The sequence below is a fragment of the Macaca mulatta genome, chromosome 20, assembly GCF_049350105.2.
Source record: "Macaca mulatta isolate MMU2019108-1 chromosome 20, T2T-MMU8v2.0, whole genome shotgun sequence".
Classification (NCBI taxonomy): Eukaryota; Metazoa; Chordata; class Mammalia; order Primates; family Cercopithecidae; genus Macaca; species Macaca mulatta.
The window spans coordinates 18,260,560-18,272,665 of NC_133425.1; the positions used below are offsets into that span (position 1 = coordinate 18,260,560).

General features: G+C 46.2%; 1 protein-coding gene across 1 annotated transcript in view; it reads left to right on the forward strand.

Annotated features, from left to right (window-relative positions):
* The window catches only part of XYLT1 (xylosyltransferase 1), a 366,386-nt gene that overhangs the window by 306,092 nt on the left and 48,188 nt on the right, over window positions 1–12,106 (forward strand). Inside the window, exon 6 of the mRNA XM_015125707.3 lies at window positions 8,730–8,810. Within this exon, the coding sequence (XP_014981193.2) occupies window positions 8,730–8,810 (81 nt within the window). The remainder of the gene's footprint in view (window positions 1–8,729; window positions 8,811–12,106) is intronic.

Below are 12,106 nucleotides of genomic sequence, written 5' to 3' on the forward strand. Positions count from 1 at the left end.
TCACGAGATGGAAGGATGGGTTAGAATCCATTCACGAGATGGAAGGGTGAGTTAGAATCCATTCACGAGATGTAAGGGTGAGTTAGAATCCATTCACGAGATGGAAGGGTGAGTTAGAATCCATTCACGAGATGGAAGGGTGGGTTAGAATCCATTCACGAGATGGAAGGGTGGGTTAGAATCCATTCACGAGATGGAAGGGTGGGTTAGAATCCATTCATGAGATGGCAGGGTGAGTTAGAATCCATTCATGAGATGGAAGGCAGGGAGAGGAGGAAACTTGGTGGACTTCGGATTTTACAGGAGCACAGGAAAAATACACACACCCTGGACAGAGGTTCTACCTGTGTCAACTCCTGTTGTGCAACTTACACTCAACGAAAGTCCCCTGGAAGGGAAGTAGGAGGCTTCAGAAGGCAGCTGCAGTTTCCTGTTTGTTTCCGGCCTCTGTGTCTACAGAAATGGATCACATTCCTGAAGCTTATTCACCACGGGGAAAGCGGGATTGATAAGAACTCAGGCTCTGGCCCTTGGGCACTGAGGTCTGCATCTCCCCTCCACCACTCATAAGACCTGGCACAAGCCGTGAAAGCTCTTCCAGTCCTAGTTTGTTCATCCGCAAATGAGTACCTCCTGGATGGGTTATTGTAAAATTGAAGGACTAGCACTTAATACTTGATGAGCAACAAAGGGAAATCTTTCTGCAGTTGTTATTATGAAGCATTTTCTCATGAGTACCCTGACTCTGGGATTTCTTCCCCGATATCACCCCCAGTTCATTGGGCGAAGACATAGGAAGGGGCATTCCTGGCAGAGGGTGTGGAATGGACAGAGATGTGGATACAGAAGTGGATGATAGGCCAGGCACAAGGCCTCATGCCTGTGGTCCCAGCACTTAGGAGGCCGAGGCAGGGGGATCACCTGAGGTCAGGACCAGCCTGGCCGACATGGCAAAAACGCATCTCTACTAGAAATACCAAAAAAAAAAAAAGAAAAGAATAGCTGGGCATTGTGGTGCATGCCTATAATCCCAGCTACTCAGGAGACCGATGCAGGAGAATCTCTTGAACCCAGGAAGCGGAGTTTACTGTAAGCGGAGATTGTGCCACTGCACTCCAACGTGGGTAATAGAGCGAGACTCTACCTCAAAAAAAGAAAAAAGAAAAACGTGAATGATGGACTGAGCCTTTCCTATAGATTAGGTGCTGTCTGTGCTGAGCATAGTAGCCACAGAGATGAACCCTGCATACCGGGCCTCCACTTGGGCATGCATTAAGCAGTGAATATTTACTGAGCATCTCAGTAAATGTGTCAGGTCCTGGAGAAAAAGAATGGAATTGGACTCAATGCTTGCTCATCCCAGGACTACAGCCATGGTCCTGAAAAGCACTGTCTGAGGTGCTGCCCCATAGTCCAGATGCTGGGTCTGTTGGCAGACAGATGGGCACCAGCTGTAGCAGCTGCTCCAGGCACAGTAGAGGATGGTTCTGCTCCCACCTCGTTGCTTGACAGAAGGTCCTTTCCACTTCCATGTGAGCCTCCTTTGTTTTCCAGGGTCCACTGGTGGTTGGTCCTTTGGGGAACCCATAAGGCCCCTGCATAAGCCTACCAGCCTGCTGGAGAAGCCAAGAGCCTGCCAGCTCTGCAGGACATCCCAACTCCATCACCTATGCAATTGCCTTCTTCCTCCCCATGCTCCTGGCAGCCGCAGGCTTGATTTCTGCGCAGTGGTGTGAGTCTTGGGCATTCTCAACTCTTAGAGAAGCCTCATTCCATGTAGTTTGCTTTCTGAAATTAAAGACTTAAAAATAATCTTAGAATGAACAATTCCATATCTGGGAATTTGATCCTACAGAAACCTGTCATGCCCACATGTGAAAAGATAGTTATGCAAGGGTGTTCAATGGAGCAGTATCTGTAACGGGGAGAAAATGGAAATGACCTAAGTGTTCATCACTAGGGCATTGGCTATGCCTTTTTATTTTATTTTATTTTTTTTAAGGTGGAGCTTCACTCTTGTCACCCAGGCTGTAGTGCAGTGGCGCAGTCTCGGCTCACTGCAACCTCCGCCTCCCAGGTTCAAGCAATTCTCGTGCCTCAGCCTCCCTATTAGCTGGGATTACAGGCACCCACCACCATGCCTGGCGAGTTTTTTTGTATTTTTAGTAGAGATGGGGTTTCACCATGTTGGCCAGGATGGTCTCAATCTCTTGACTTCGTGATCTGCCTACCTCAGCCACCCAAGGTGCTGAGATTACAGGCATGAGCCACCACGCCTGGCCGGCTATGCCCATTCTATAAGATCCTGTGCAACTGTTAAAAGGGTGAAGTCCACCTGTATGTGCTGATGAGTCACAGAAGTGGCATATGTCGTTACGCAAAAATCCATGTACATACATGTTCCCATTTATATAATAACAAATGGATACAAATATAATGACATCTACCTCTTAGGGTGGTCATGAGGATTAAGTGGGTTAATAGATGCAAATACCACATAGTAGGCACTCAAGTGTTAGATGATGATGATGATGTTGCTATTGCTGGTATTTCAGTCTTTATCTTGCTGTGATCTAAGCTTTCATAATGATTTTAAAAGCATAGGAAAGGGTTACAATAGGCCCTGCTGTGATCTTGTTTTCTGTACATTGGGTTCATCATAGGAAGGTGAGCTTTTTGCCTCTGTGGAGTGGGCAGTTCTCCTGTGGTCGTGCAGCCCTCAATGGAGCCATGTGCCTGGGGTCACCAACTCATCTTCATTTGCTCAGGACCATCCAGTTTTAAAACTACAAGTCCTGTGTCATGGGAACTCCCTCAGTCCTGGGCAAACCAGGACAGTTGACCCCTTCCATGTGTGCCCCTGGCAGCCCAGTTGATTTAGGAAGTATACAGACATGTGGTCGTTAATGCTTTTAATGTGTAACGGGGAAAAAATAACATACAAGTGGTACAACAGAATGGAATATTATTCAGCCTTAAAAAGGAAATAAATTCTAAGATATGATACAGTATGGATGAGCCTTGAGAATACGGTGCTAGTTAAATAAATCAGCCACCAAAACACAAATCCTGTACAATTCCACTTATGTCAGGTACCTAGAATGGTTTAAATAGTAGAGAGGAAGTAGAATGGGGGTTGCCAGGGGCTATAAAAAAAGAGAGAGAGATAATTATTATTTAACAGAGAGTGTCAGTTTTGCAAGATGAAAAGAGTTCTGGAAATGGATATTGGTGATGGTTGCACAACAGTGTGAATCCATCTAGCACCAGTGAACTGTACACTGAAAACTGGTTAAGACGGTCTACAGACATACCACCCAGAACGCACCCTACCTCGTCTGATCTCAGAAAAATGATTAAGATGGCAAGACTCCAAAAAAAAAAAAAGTACATCAAATATCATAAACATTGGTGCATAAGATGAAGCTAAAGTGGTATTTAAATTAAATATACATATAAAATAACTTAAAGATTATGGATACATTAGAAGCAGAAGTTGGGGAAACCGTTGTAGCCTATTCTCAGCTCAGATTGAAAGCGCCTCAACCCTCAACCTTCAACTTCCTCGACTTACCTGATTTCACATTCCCTCATGCAACAGCATAGTCTTTTTTTTTTTTTTTTTTTTTTTTTTGAGACGGAGTTTCGCTCTTCTTCTCCAGGCGCGATTTCGGCTCACTGCAACCTCCGCCTCTCTGGTTCAAGCGATTCTCCTGCCTCAGACTTCCAAATAGCTGGGATTAGAGGTGCGTGCCACCACACCCAGCTAATTTTTGTATTTTTTTACTAGAGACGGGGTTTCACCATGTTGGGCAGGCTGGTCTCAAACTCCTGACTGCAAATGATCCACCCACCTCGGCCTCCCAAAGTGCTGGGATTACAGCCGTGCCCGGCCTCCCCATAGTCTTTCATGTGCATTTCTGCCCCACAGTGGCTGGTTCATTGCAGTCCAGGAGGAATAATTCTAGTGTCCCCTGGACTCTGTACACACTTGGCAGCATCAGAGGTTTGAAATCCTGAATCCTGACATTCACAAAATCCTGCATGTAACTTTGGCTTTAGTCCTGTCACCTCCACCATTGGACCGTGAGCACCTCTGGCAGGGTCCTTGACAGTATCCTGCAGTGGGGAAGGGGTTCTGGGGCATGAGTGCCAGGTGAGCACCAGGAGCCCGGAGAGGTACAGTTGGTTTTGTGTTGGGCTCCTTCCTACTGGAAGCTGAGCAGGCTTCATCTCTTGTCACATGCCACCAGCAAACAGGCATGGCTTGCTTGCCTCTGTGTGTCCAGAGCACCTTTTCCATACAGCATGGGCTCCTGGGTGCTATGGGAACCTGAGAACTCTGCCCTCTCTTCCTTCATATCTTAATGTCCGGAGCTGTTATATAGATAAGACAGACACAGTGGTACCATGGCCCTCTGGGAGCCGGTCCCTAAGTCTGACACCAGCTGGGAAGAGGCCTTGGACATCTCAAACTATGCTCTGCAGAACATTCCATGGGTCTTATGCACAGAAAGCCTTCCAGGTTCAAATCAGGTTGGGTCTTTATACTGTTTTCCACAGTTCAAGGTCTCTTAAGCTTCTGATGTGCAAGATGGTAATAATAGTGCTATTATATAATAGCTGACATTTATCATGGGCTTACTGTATGCCGAGTACTATGGCACAGGTATTAGGTGTATTGTTTTTATTTAATACTCTCAACACCTAAGGCTTATTGAAATGAAAGTAATTCATTCATAGTCCAGGCTCTCCAGAAGAAACTGTGAGGAGCAGATAAAGATGGAAAGTAGAGAATTAACTACCGATAGTCATACTTGACTTAGAGCAATGCTTCTGAAACTTTAAAGGGCATGTGCATCATCTGGAATCTTGTTTAAAAACACATTTTTGCTCAATAGGTATTGGGTGAGGCCTGAAGTGTATGGCATTTCTTATAGCAGTGGGCTGCAGACCAGGCTATGAAGAGGAAGACATTATCGCACCTGTATTTTTTTTTCTTCTGCACTTGAAGTGGAATACATTCATTCATTCATTCACTCACTCATTCATTCACTATCATTTGTAGAGGCAGTCTCGTAGAGAACACAAGCTGTGACATTTGTCCCCGGGTTCCAGTTCTGGTTCTGCACTTTATTAAATGGATGATTTCTCTGAGTCTTGGTTGCCCGTCTGTAAAATGAGAGTTAAATTCCTGTTGTTGTTGTTGTTGTTGTTGTTGTTGTTGTGAGACAGAGTGTGACTCTTTCACCCAGGCTGCAGTGGAGTGGAGCGATCTGGGTTCACTGCAACGTCCACTTCCCAAGTTCAAGCAATTCTTCAGCCTCAGCCTCCTGAGTAGCTGGGACTACAGGTGTACCAGCCCACATCTGGCTAGTTTGTTTGTGTTTTTAGTAGAGGCGGGGTTTCACCATGTTGGCCAGGCTGGTCTCGACCTCCTGACCTCAAGTGACCCGCGCGCCTTGGCCTCCCCAACTGCTGGAATTACAGGCATGAGCTACCACACCCAGCCGAAATTTACATTTTTTAGCATCGTTGTGAATATCAAATGCAATAAAATGTGGCAAAAGTCTTTTCCCATGACCTTAGGGCATGGTGCACATTTAGTAAATGGCTGTGACTTGGGAGATTATTTTATTACTCATTTTTTTATTCATTTCCAACAAGATTCTCATGGCTCCCAGTAAGTTTGTTTTAATATTTATTTCTTACTTATTTCAGCAGAGACTTCCCAGTGACTCCAATGGTGGTAGCAATGGGCCCCAGTTATCCTCAGGAAGCAGAGGAACTGGCATAGACCAAGAGATGTGATTTCTAATCGTTTCAGCAAAAAGTAGGAGGAAATTGATGACGAGACAGATACAAAGGATGAACTATGGGAACCATTTGGCAAATGACTCCACCAGGAAAGGGAAGTGAGAAATGTGTGTGAGTGGAAGAGAGAGCGAGCGAGCGAGAAACTGGAACGGGGTAAAATGTCAACAGATCGCAAGCTGTTAATTATCTGGAGAGAACTAAATATTATGTAGGCAATTATCGACAGGCGTCTGAAAGCAACAATAGGAGAATTTGGTCCTCAGCCAACTTCCATCTCCCTTTCGAGAAGGACTGGGGGGATGGGCTTTAGCATTCAGAGCAGGCATTTCACACAGAGGGAGAGCAAGGGGCCCGGGCCCCTAGGAAGGGGGATAGGCAGGGGTCCCCCCGCCCCACCCTTCCAGACAATCCATCAGGATCCTTTGCCAAGCACACAACGCTTGGCTTTGAAAGGCGGCTTTGCCCAAAAGCTCTGGGCCTGGAAACCTCAGCCCCCTCCTCATCCACCCTCCCTCCCCTAAGATGTCATCTTTTGAGACGATTTCATGTGGAAGCATTGCTAAGTAAATTCGCTAAATGCCTATTCATCCCCGTCAGATGGGGACTCGGTGAAGCGGTAAATGTGAAAATGGCCCCAGCTCACAGCCCTGAAAGGCACTTTCTGGGGTTGCCAAATGGAACTGCAGCCGCTGACCCTGGGAGGCCTGAGGCTTCACGAGAAGGGGGCCCAGGAGCCCCGGCCCGGCCCCTTCAATCCTCCCACTAAGGGTGCCTGAGAGGCCTTATTTATTATTCCAACTGCCGGGGACTCATTCAGAGGTTAACTTGTCCCGTATTCATCAGGACAACAATAATGAACTGTCGCAGAGAGTGGTGAGGGGGTTGGTAAATAAGAGCTGTTAAAACGCAGAGTTAGAATGGGGCCTCTTTATGGTTTGGAGAGAAACATTGCTTAAATTTTTTTTATAGGCCGATTTAGTTTCCACCTCTGCCAGCGACTTATTAAAGAGGCCCTGTCCCCACGAGCTACAGGTAACAGAGTCGGAGGCACCAGTGGACTTTACCTTGGCAGGCACAATGGGGTTTAACCACGCGGGAGATGCACCATTGTACGGCCACGTGGGGTTAGCCCTTTGCGAACATCCCTGGGTTCACCTCTGTGCCCATCAGCAAGGTTTAGCTTTCCGTGTGTGCGCTGTATTCAACTCCCTGCAGACACACGGCGCTTGCCGCTGCTAGAATGGCTGGTTTTGAATTGGTGTTTATTTCAGTGATAGGATGGGACATGAGCAGCGCTCATTTTCACTGCAGCATCTCTTAACTGCTTTGTGCCCCCTCCGCTGGAATTATGAGTTGGTCAACATGAGTCATCCAATGAGAGAACAGGGGCTTGGAGTGGCGAGACTGCGGAGGTGCAGGGAAATGAAGGAGGAGGGTGAGCAGTAGGGGCAGCTCAGACCAAACAGTTGGGAGGCAGATAGAGCAGGTACGTGCATTGATTGTACACCTACTGTGTGCCCTTAAAATCCACCCAGTTGTCCATTCAGTATATATGCATGATGGACCTACTAGGTGCTGGGCATGTTTAATTCTCAACCTAGGTGTCTTCAGAGCAAGCTACCATTCAGTGAGGTTAAATGACATCCTTGGACACACAGCTGCTGACTCAGTCATGGAGCTGGGATCTGTCCCCAGATCTTCCTCTTTCTGCCCAAGCATTGCTTTCTAAGGCACTGTCCTGCTTCTCAAAGGTCTAGCTTCTATTATAACCCCAGAGATGTTTTTTTCTTTTTAATCTTTCTGCCCTCTTCTCTGTTCCTCCCATTTGAAACAATAGTTAACGCTTTCTTTCGAAGTAAAAATTCCGAAGCAGAGAAAGCTGGTGATAAAGGAGCTGTCACATCAGCACCATTTACCTGTTTGGGTTTATTCAGCAGAAGAGGCGACTGCGTTTCTGGCAGATGGAGACCCGTGTGACTGCCTTTTAAAACACTGTCACAGCTGTATGCGCAGGCTGATTAGCTGTGACTACACTGCTAGTGCCGAGATTGATGGCGATAAATTTGGGATAACAATGCTGGGAACGGTGTCTCATTTGTATTGCACTCCATATTTTTTAAAGCTCTCTCATTCAGTAGCCCATGGTTATCGAGGACTTGGTATCCATCCATTCATTGATGCATTCGTTGCTCAAAGTGCATTTGAAGGAGTCAGTTTGAACACACATCACTTTGATTCATTTATTTATTCAACAAACATTAATATAGCTCCTACTGTATGCCAGTGTTGAACAAATCCAGCTGGGCTCTGTCCTCATGGAGCTTACATTCTAATGAAAACAAGGTCAATGCTTTCAAGTGGTTATACAATAGTGAATTACTATAAACAGAGTGATGTAATAAAGGTGGGGAGAGAAGGGGAGGCAGGTACTACTTTAGGTTAAGTGGTCGGAAAAGGTCTTTCTGAAGAGGTGGTATTTGAAAGGAGACCTGACGACAAGACCAACCCAGCAATACTGGGAGAAATTTCCCAGGCAAGCAGATGCAAAGGTCCTGAGGTTGCTGTATATTTAGCTTTGGGCCGCACACTGATGACTTGCTGTTGCCAAGCCCAATGCCGTGCACTGGAGATTCCCAAACATGTAGAGCACTCCACTTGCCCTCAAAGAGTCTCCAGTATATTGGAGTATAGAGGAGAGAAATGCACAAACAGCCCCTTTTAACATAGTGTGATAAGAGTCAGTGACTGTGATATAAAAATGGCAGTTTAAAGAGGATGCCTTATCAACCCGTGTGCAAGTGATCAGAGAAGGTGCTTCGAGCAGACTGACATAATCGGTGAAACTGGGTTTCTTTGACGAAGATAGTACCCACGGTCTCTGGCCTGACTCTCCCCTTGGTTTGTTTCCACAGGACAAATGACCAGTTGGTGGCGTTTCTCTCCCGATACCGAGATATGAATTTCTTGAAGTCACACGGCCGGGACAATGCAAGGTAACACCTCAACCCCCTACCCCTTGTGCCAAACGGAAGCAAAAACCTGAGCGATCATTTGGGGAATTTTCTAGGCTGGTTTCATGCAACCACAGAGAAGTTGAGGGTGGGAGAAAGGCTTGGCACCAGCTGTCCTTTGCCGTGTCTGCGTGGGATCTGAAGTAGTCCCTCTTGTCAGCCAAGGACAAAGATAACCATAGATGTTTCTCATGGTGTCACAGCCCTTTTGGTCATTTGCTCTCAAGGACTTCCACGAGTCCAATGTCTCATTGCAATAACCCTTTCAGTAGGGCATCCACGGTTAATTCCCATTTTATTGATGGGAAGACTGAGGCCCATAATATAAGCAGTGTGCCCAGATTGTTCATTCAGCGAGTCATTCAGATACTTACCAAGCATGGGCATGTGCCAATCGCTGTTCTAGCCGCAAACAAGACCAAGCCCTTCCTCTCAGGGAATTGACCTTGCAGTGGAAAAGAGTGTCATAGCAGCATGGACTTGAACCCAGGGGTCCTAATCCCAGCCCCATTTCCTCCTCACTCCCTCACTGGTGCCCAACACATCAGCAGGGGTTGGAGGCACCCAGAACCCCAACCCAGATCCCTCACACCTCTGTCGCTTAAAATGAACAATGTCAAAAAAACAGCATCTCTACAGTTCAGCATTGAGCTGAGCCCAAGTCTCCATGACCATCCATCAGCTGGAAGGGATAGGGTCTTGAGTGCCCCCTGTAGGTGACATCACATGATGGGATTCCCTATTTCAATAGAAAATACCGTTAAAGACCGGGCACAGTGGCTTATGCCTGTAATCCCAGCCCTGTGGGAGGCCAAGGCGGGCAGATCACGAGGTCAGAAGTTCGAGACCAGCCTGACCAACATGGTGAAACCCTGTCTCTATTAAAAATACAAAAATTAGCTGGGTGTGGTTGCAGGCGCCTGTAATCCCAGCTACTCAGGAGGCTGAGACAGGAGAATCTCTTGAACCTGGGAGGCGGAGGTTGGGATGAACCAAGATCACACCATTGTACTCCACCTTGGGCAACAGAGCGAGACTCCGTCTCAGAAAAAAAAAAAAAAACGAAACATTGAAAACCAGTCCAGGGTGACTCTGACATCCAGGGGTCTTGGTCTAGTATTGCACTTGGCAGTGCTTGGGATAATTTCAGCTTGTTAATATGCATGGTTTAGCTCTCAGAGTATTTTGTTTCATCTTGTTTTCATTCAGGTGCTTTGTTTGAAAATTAATAGCCCTATTTAAAAACAGCAGTATTTCCTATGAAAATCCAGATTTCTAACCAGTCTTAAAAAATCTGAAGGTCGATTAAGTCTGTGCCTGAATTTTCTCATGGCAGTTATTTCCTGGATCTTAGGTCGCTCAGTCCTCGCCTGTCCCCGTTCCCCAACCCAGCCCCCGACCACATCTCTGTTTGTAATCTCTGCTTTAAATCTCTGCCATTGCTGGTGGGAGTGTCGTTTTGGCTGGCTGTGTGACTCAGTTTACCCACTTATCCACAGCAGGGGAGGAACAAAAGCAAGCAGGTAGCTCCATCTCCTGAGCTTTTAAGAAGTAATCCGGCTGCATGCGGTGGCTCATGCCTGTAATCCCAGCACTTTGGGAGGCCGAGGCGGGCGGATCACCTGAGGTCTGGAGTTCGAGACCAGCTTGGCTGACATGGTGAAACCCCATTTCTACTAAAAATACAAAAATTAGCCAGGTGTGGTGGTGCACACCTATAATCGCAGCTACTTGGGAGGCTGAGGCACAAGAATTGCTTGAACCTGGGAGTCGGAGGTTGCAGTGAGCGGAGATTGCACTCCAGCCTGGGCAACAGAGCAAGACTCTGTCTCAAAAAAAAAAAAAAAAAAAAAAAAAGTAACCCTAGAATCCTTGTGTTGTATCATTTTTCTAGATTGAAACTTTGATTTCATTCTGCTATTTATGGATTGTTCCTGTCCTAGTCACAGCCTACCTTCTTTACATTAAAAAGGAGGCCCCTTGCTGCAACACCTGAACTCGAAGATGCTCTGGTTGAAGATGCTCTGGTTGAAGATGCTCTGGTTGAAGATGCTCTGGTTGAAGATGCTCTGGTTGAAGATGCTCTGGTTGAAGGTGCTCTGGAAATTAGCACAGATTAGTTTACTACATTCAGGCCACTAAGCAGAGAGGCCTGGCTGGATGAGTCAGAAGAATCACAGCCACTCTGTATTGTGTTCCTACTAAATGGGCCCTTTTTGTATAGGATCCAAATTTATTTTCACAGCCACTCAATGCAGCTATAAGAATTATTCTCCCCATTTGTCAAGCTTCTGGAGTTTACTTGATTTTTCTGAAGATCACGCACTGGTTAAATGCTAGAATTTGAACCCACGGTTTTCTGGCCCCAGAGCCACAGGAGCAAGGTAGGACTGTGCAAGGATTCCATGGAGGTGGTTAGTTGTCAGAAGTGGCTCGGATATTGGTGTTCCCCACCCTTAGGTAGAGAAGGAAAAACCCTTTTTCTTCTCCGGATAGCAGCTAATAGGTGATTTGTGCAAACAAAGTTGTGTCTCAAGAAGGGGTCCCATTGTAAATGAATTAACTTGTCTGTGAATTACTTGTTTCAGCCTAGTCAGGATTTATTCTCTGTGCACTGTTTGTCAGGCACTGTGCTAGGAGCTGAGTATAGCGCAAGTTAAAAGCAGGGACTGCGAGGTTTCACCTTCTGGTTTGGAATTCTGATCTACTGTGTTGCATTGGATGAGTGACTTCACCTCTCTGAGCTGGTTTCATAATATTATATGAAAATATTACTAGACCTATACTCATTTGGTCATTGAGAGGATTAAATGAGATGCTGCATATGCAGCGTTTGGCATAGTAAATGTCTATGATGATAGTGATGTCAATGATTATGTCATTGTTATGATGAACATAGAACTAAATTGTTGCTGGTAGGAGAAAGAAATAGATGGAGAATGGGCCTGAATTGTGCCTCTAGGTGCCTGAGTACATTTTGTATAATTGATGTGCATCCCTAATTGACAGGTGGTACCCACATGTCGCAGGACAGCATAAAGAAGTCTCAGGCTAAGGAAATGTTGCTTACTCCTCCCTCCAAGACCCTAAACCCAAAGGTCTCTTGACAGAATAGCTCACAAGTTCCAACTCTTGAGCATGAGTTCCCAGCTGGGATTTTCTCATTTACAGGAAGTTAGGGCAGTAGTTTAGCATTCATTTAATAGTAGAACAAGCCAACGTCCCATTCACTGCCACTTTCCTCTTTGTTAGCTGTGGCCTCACCTGCTGCGTGAATA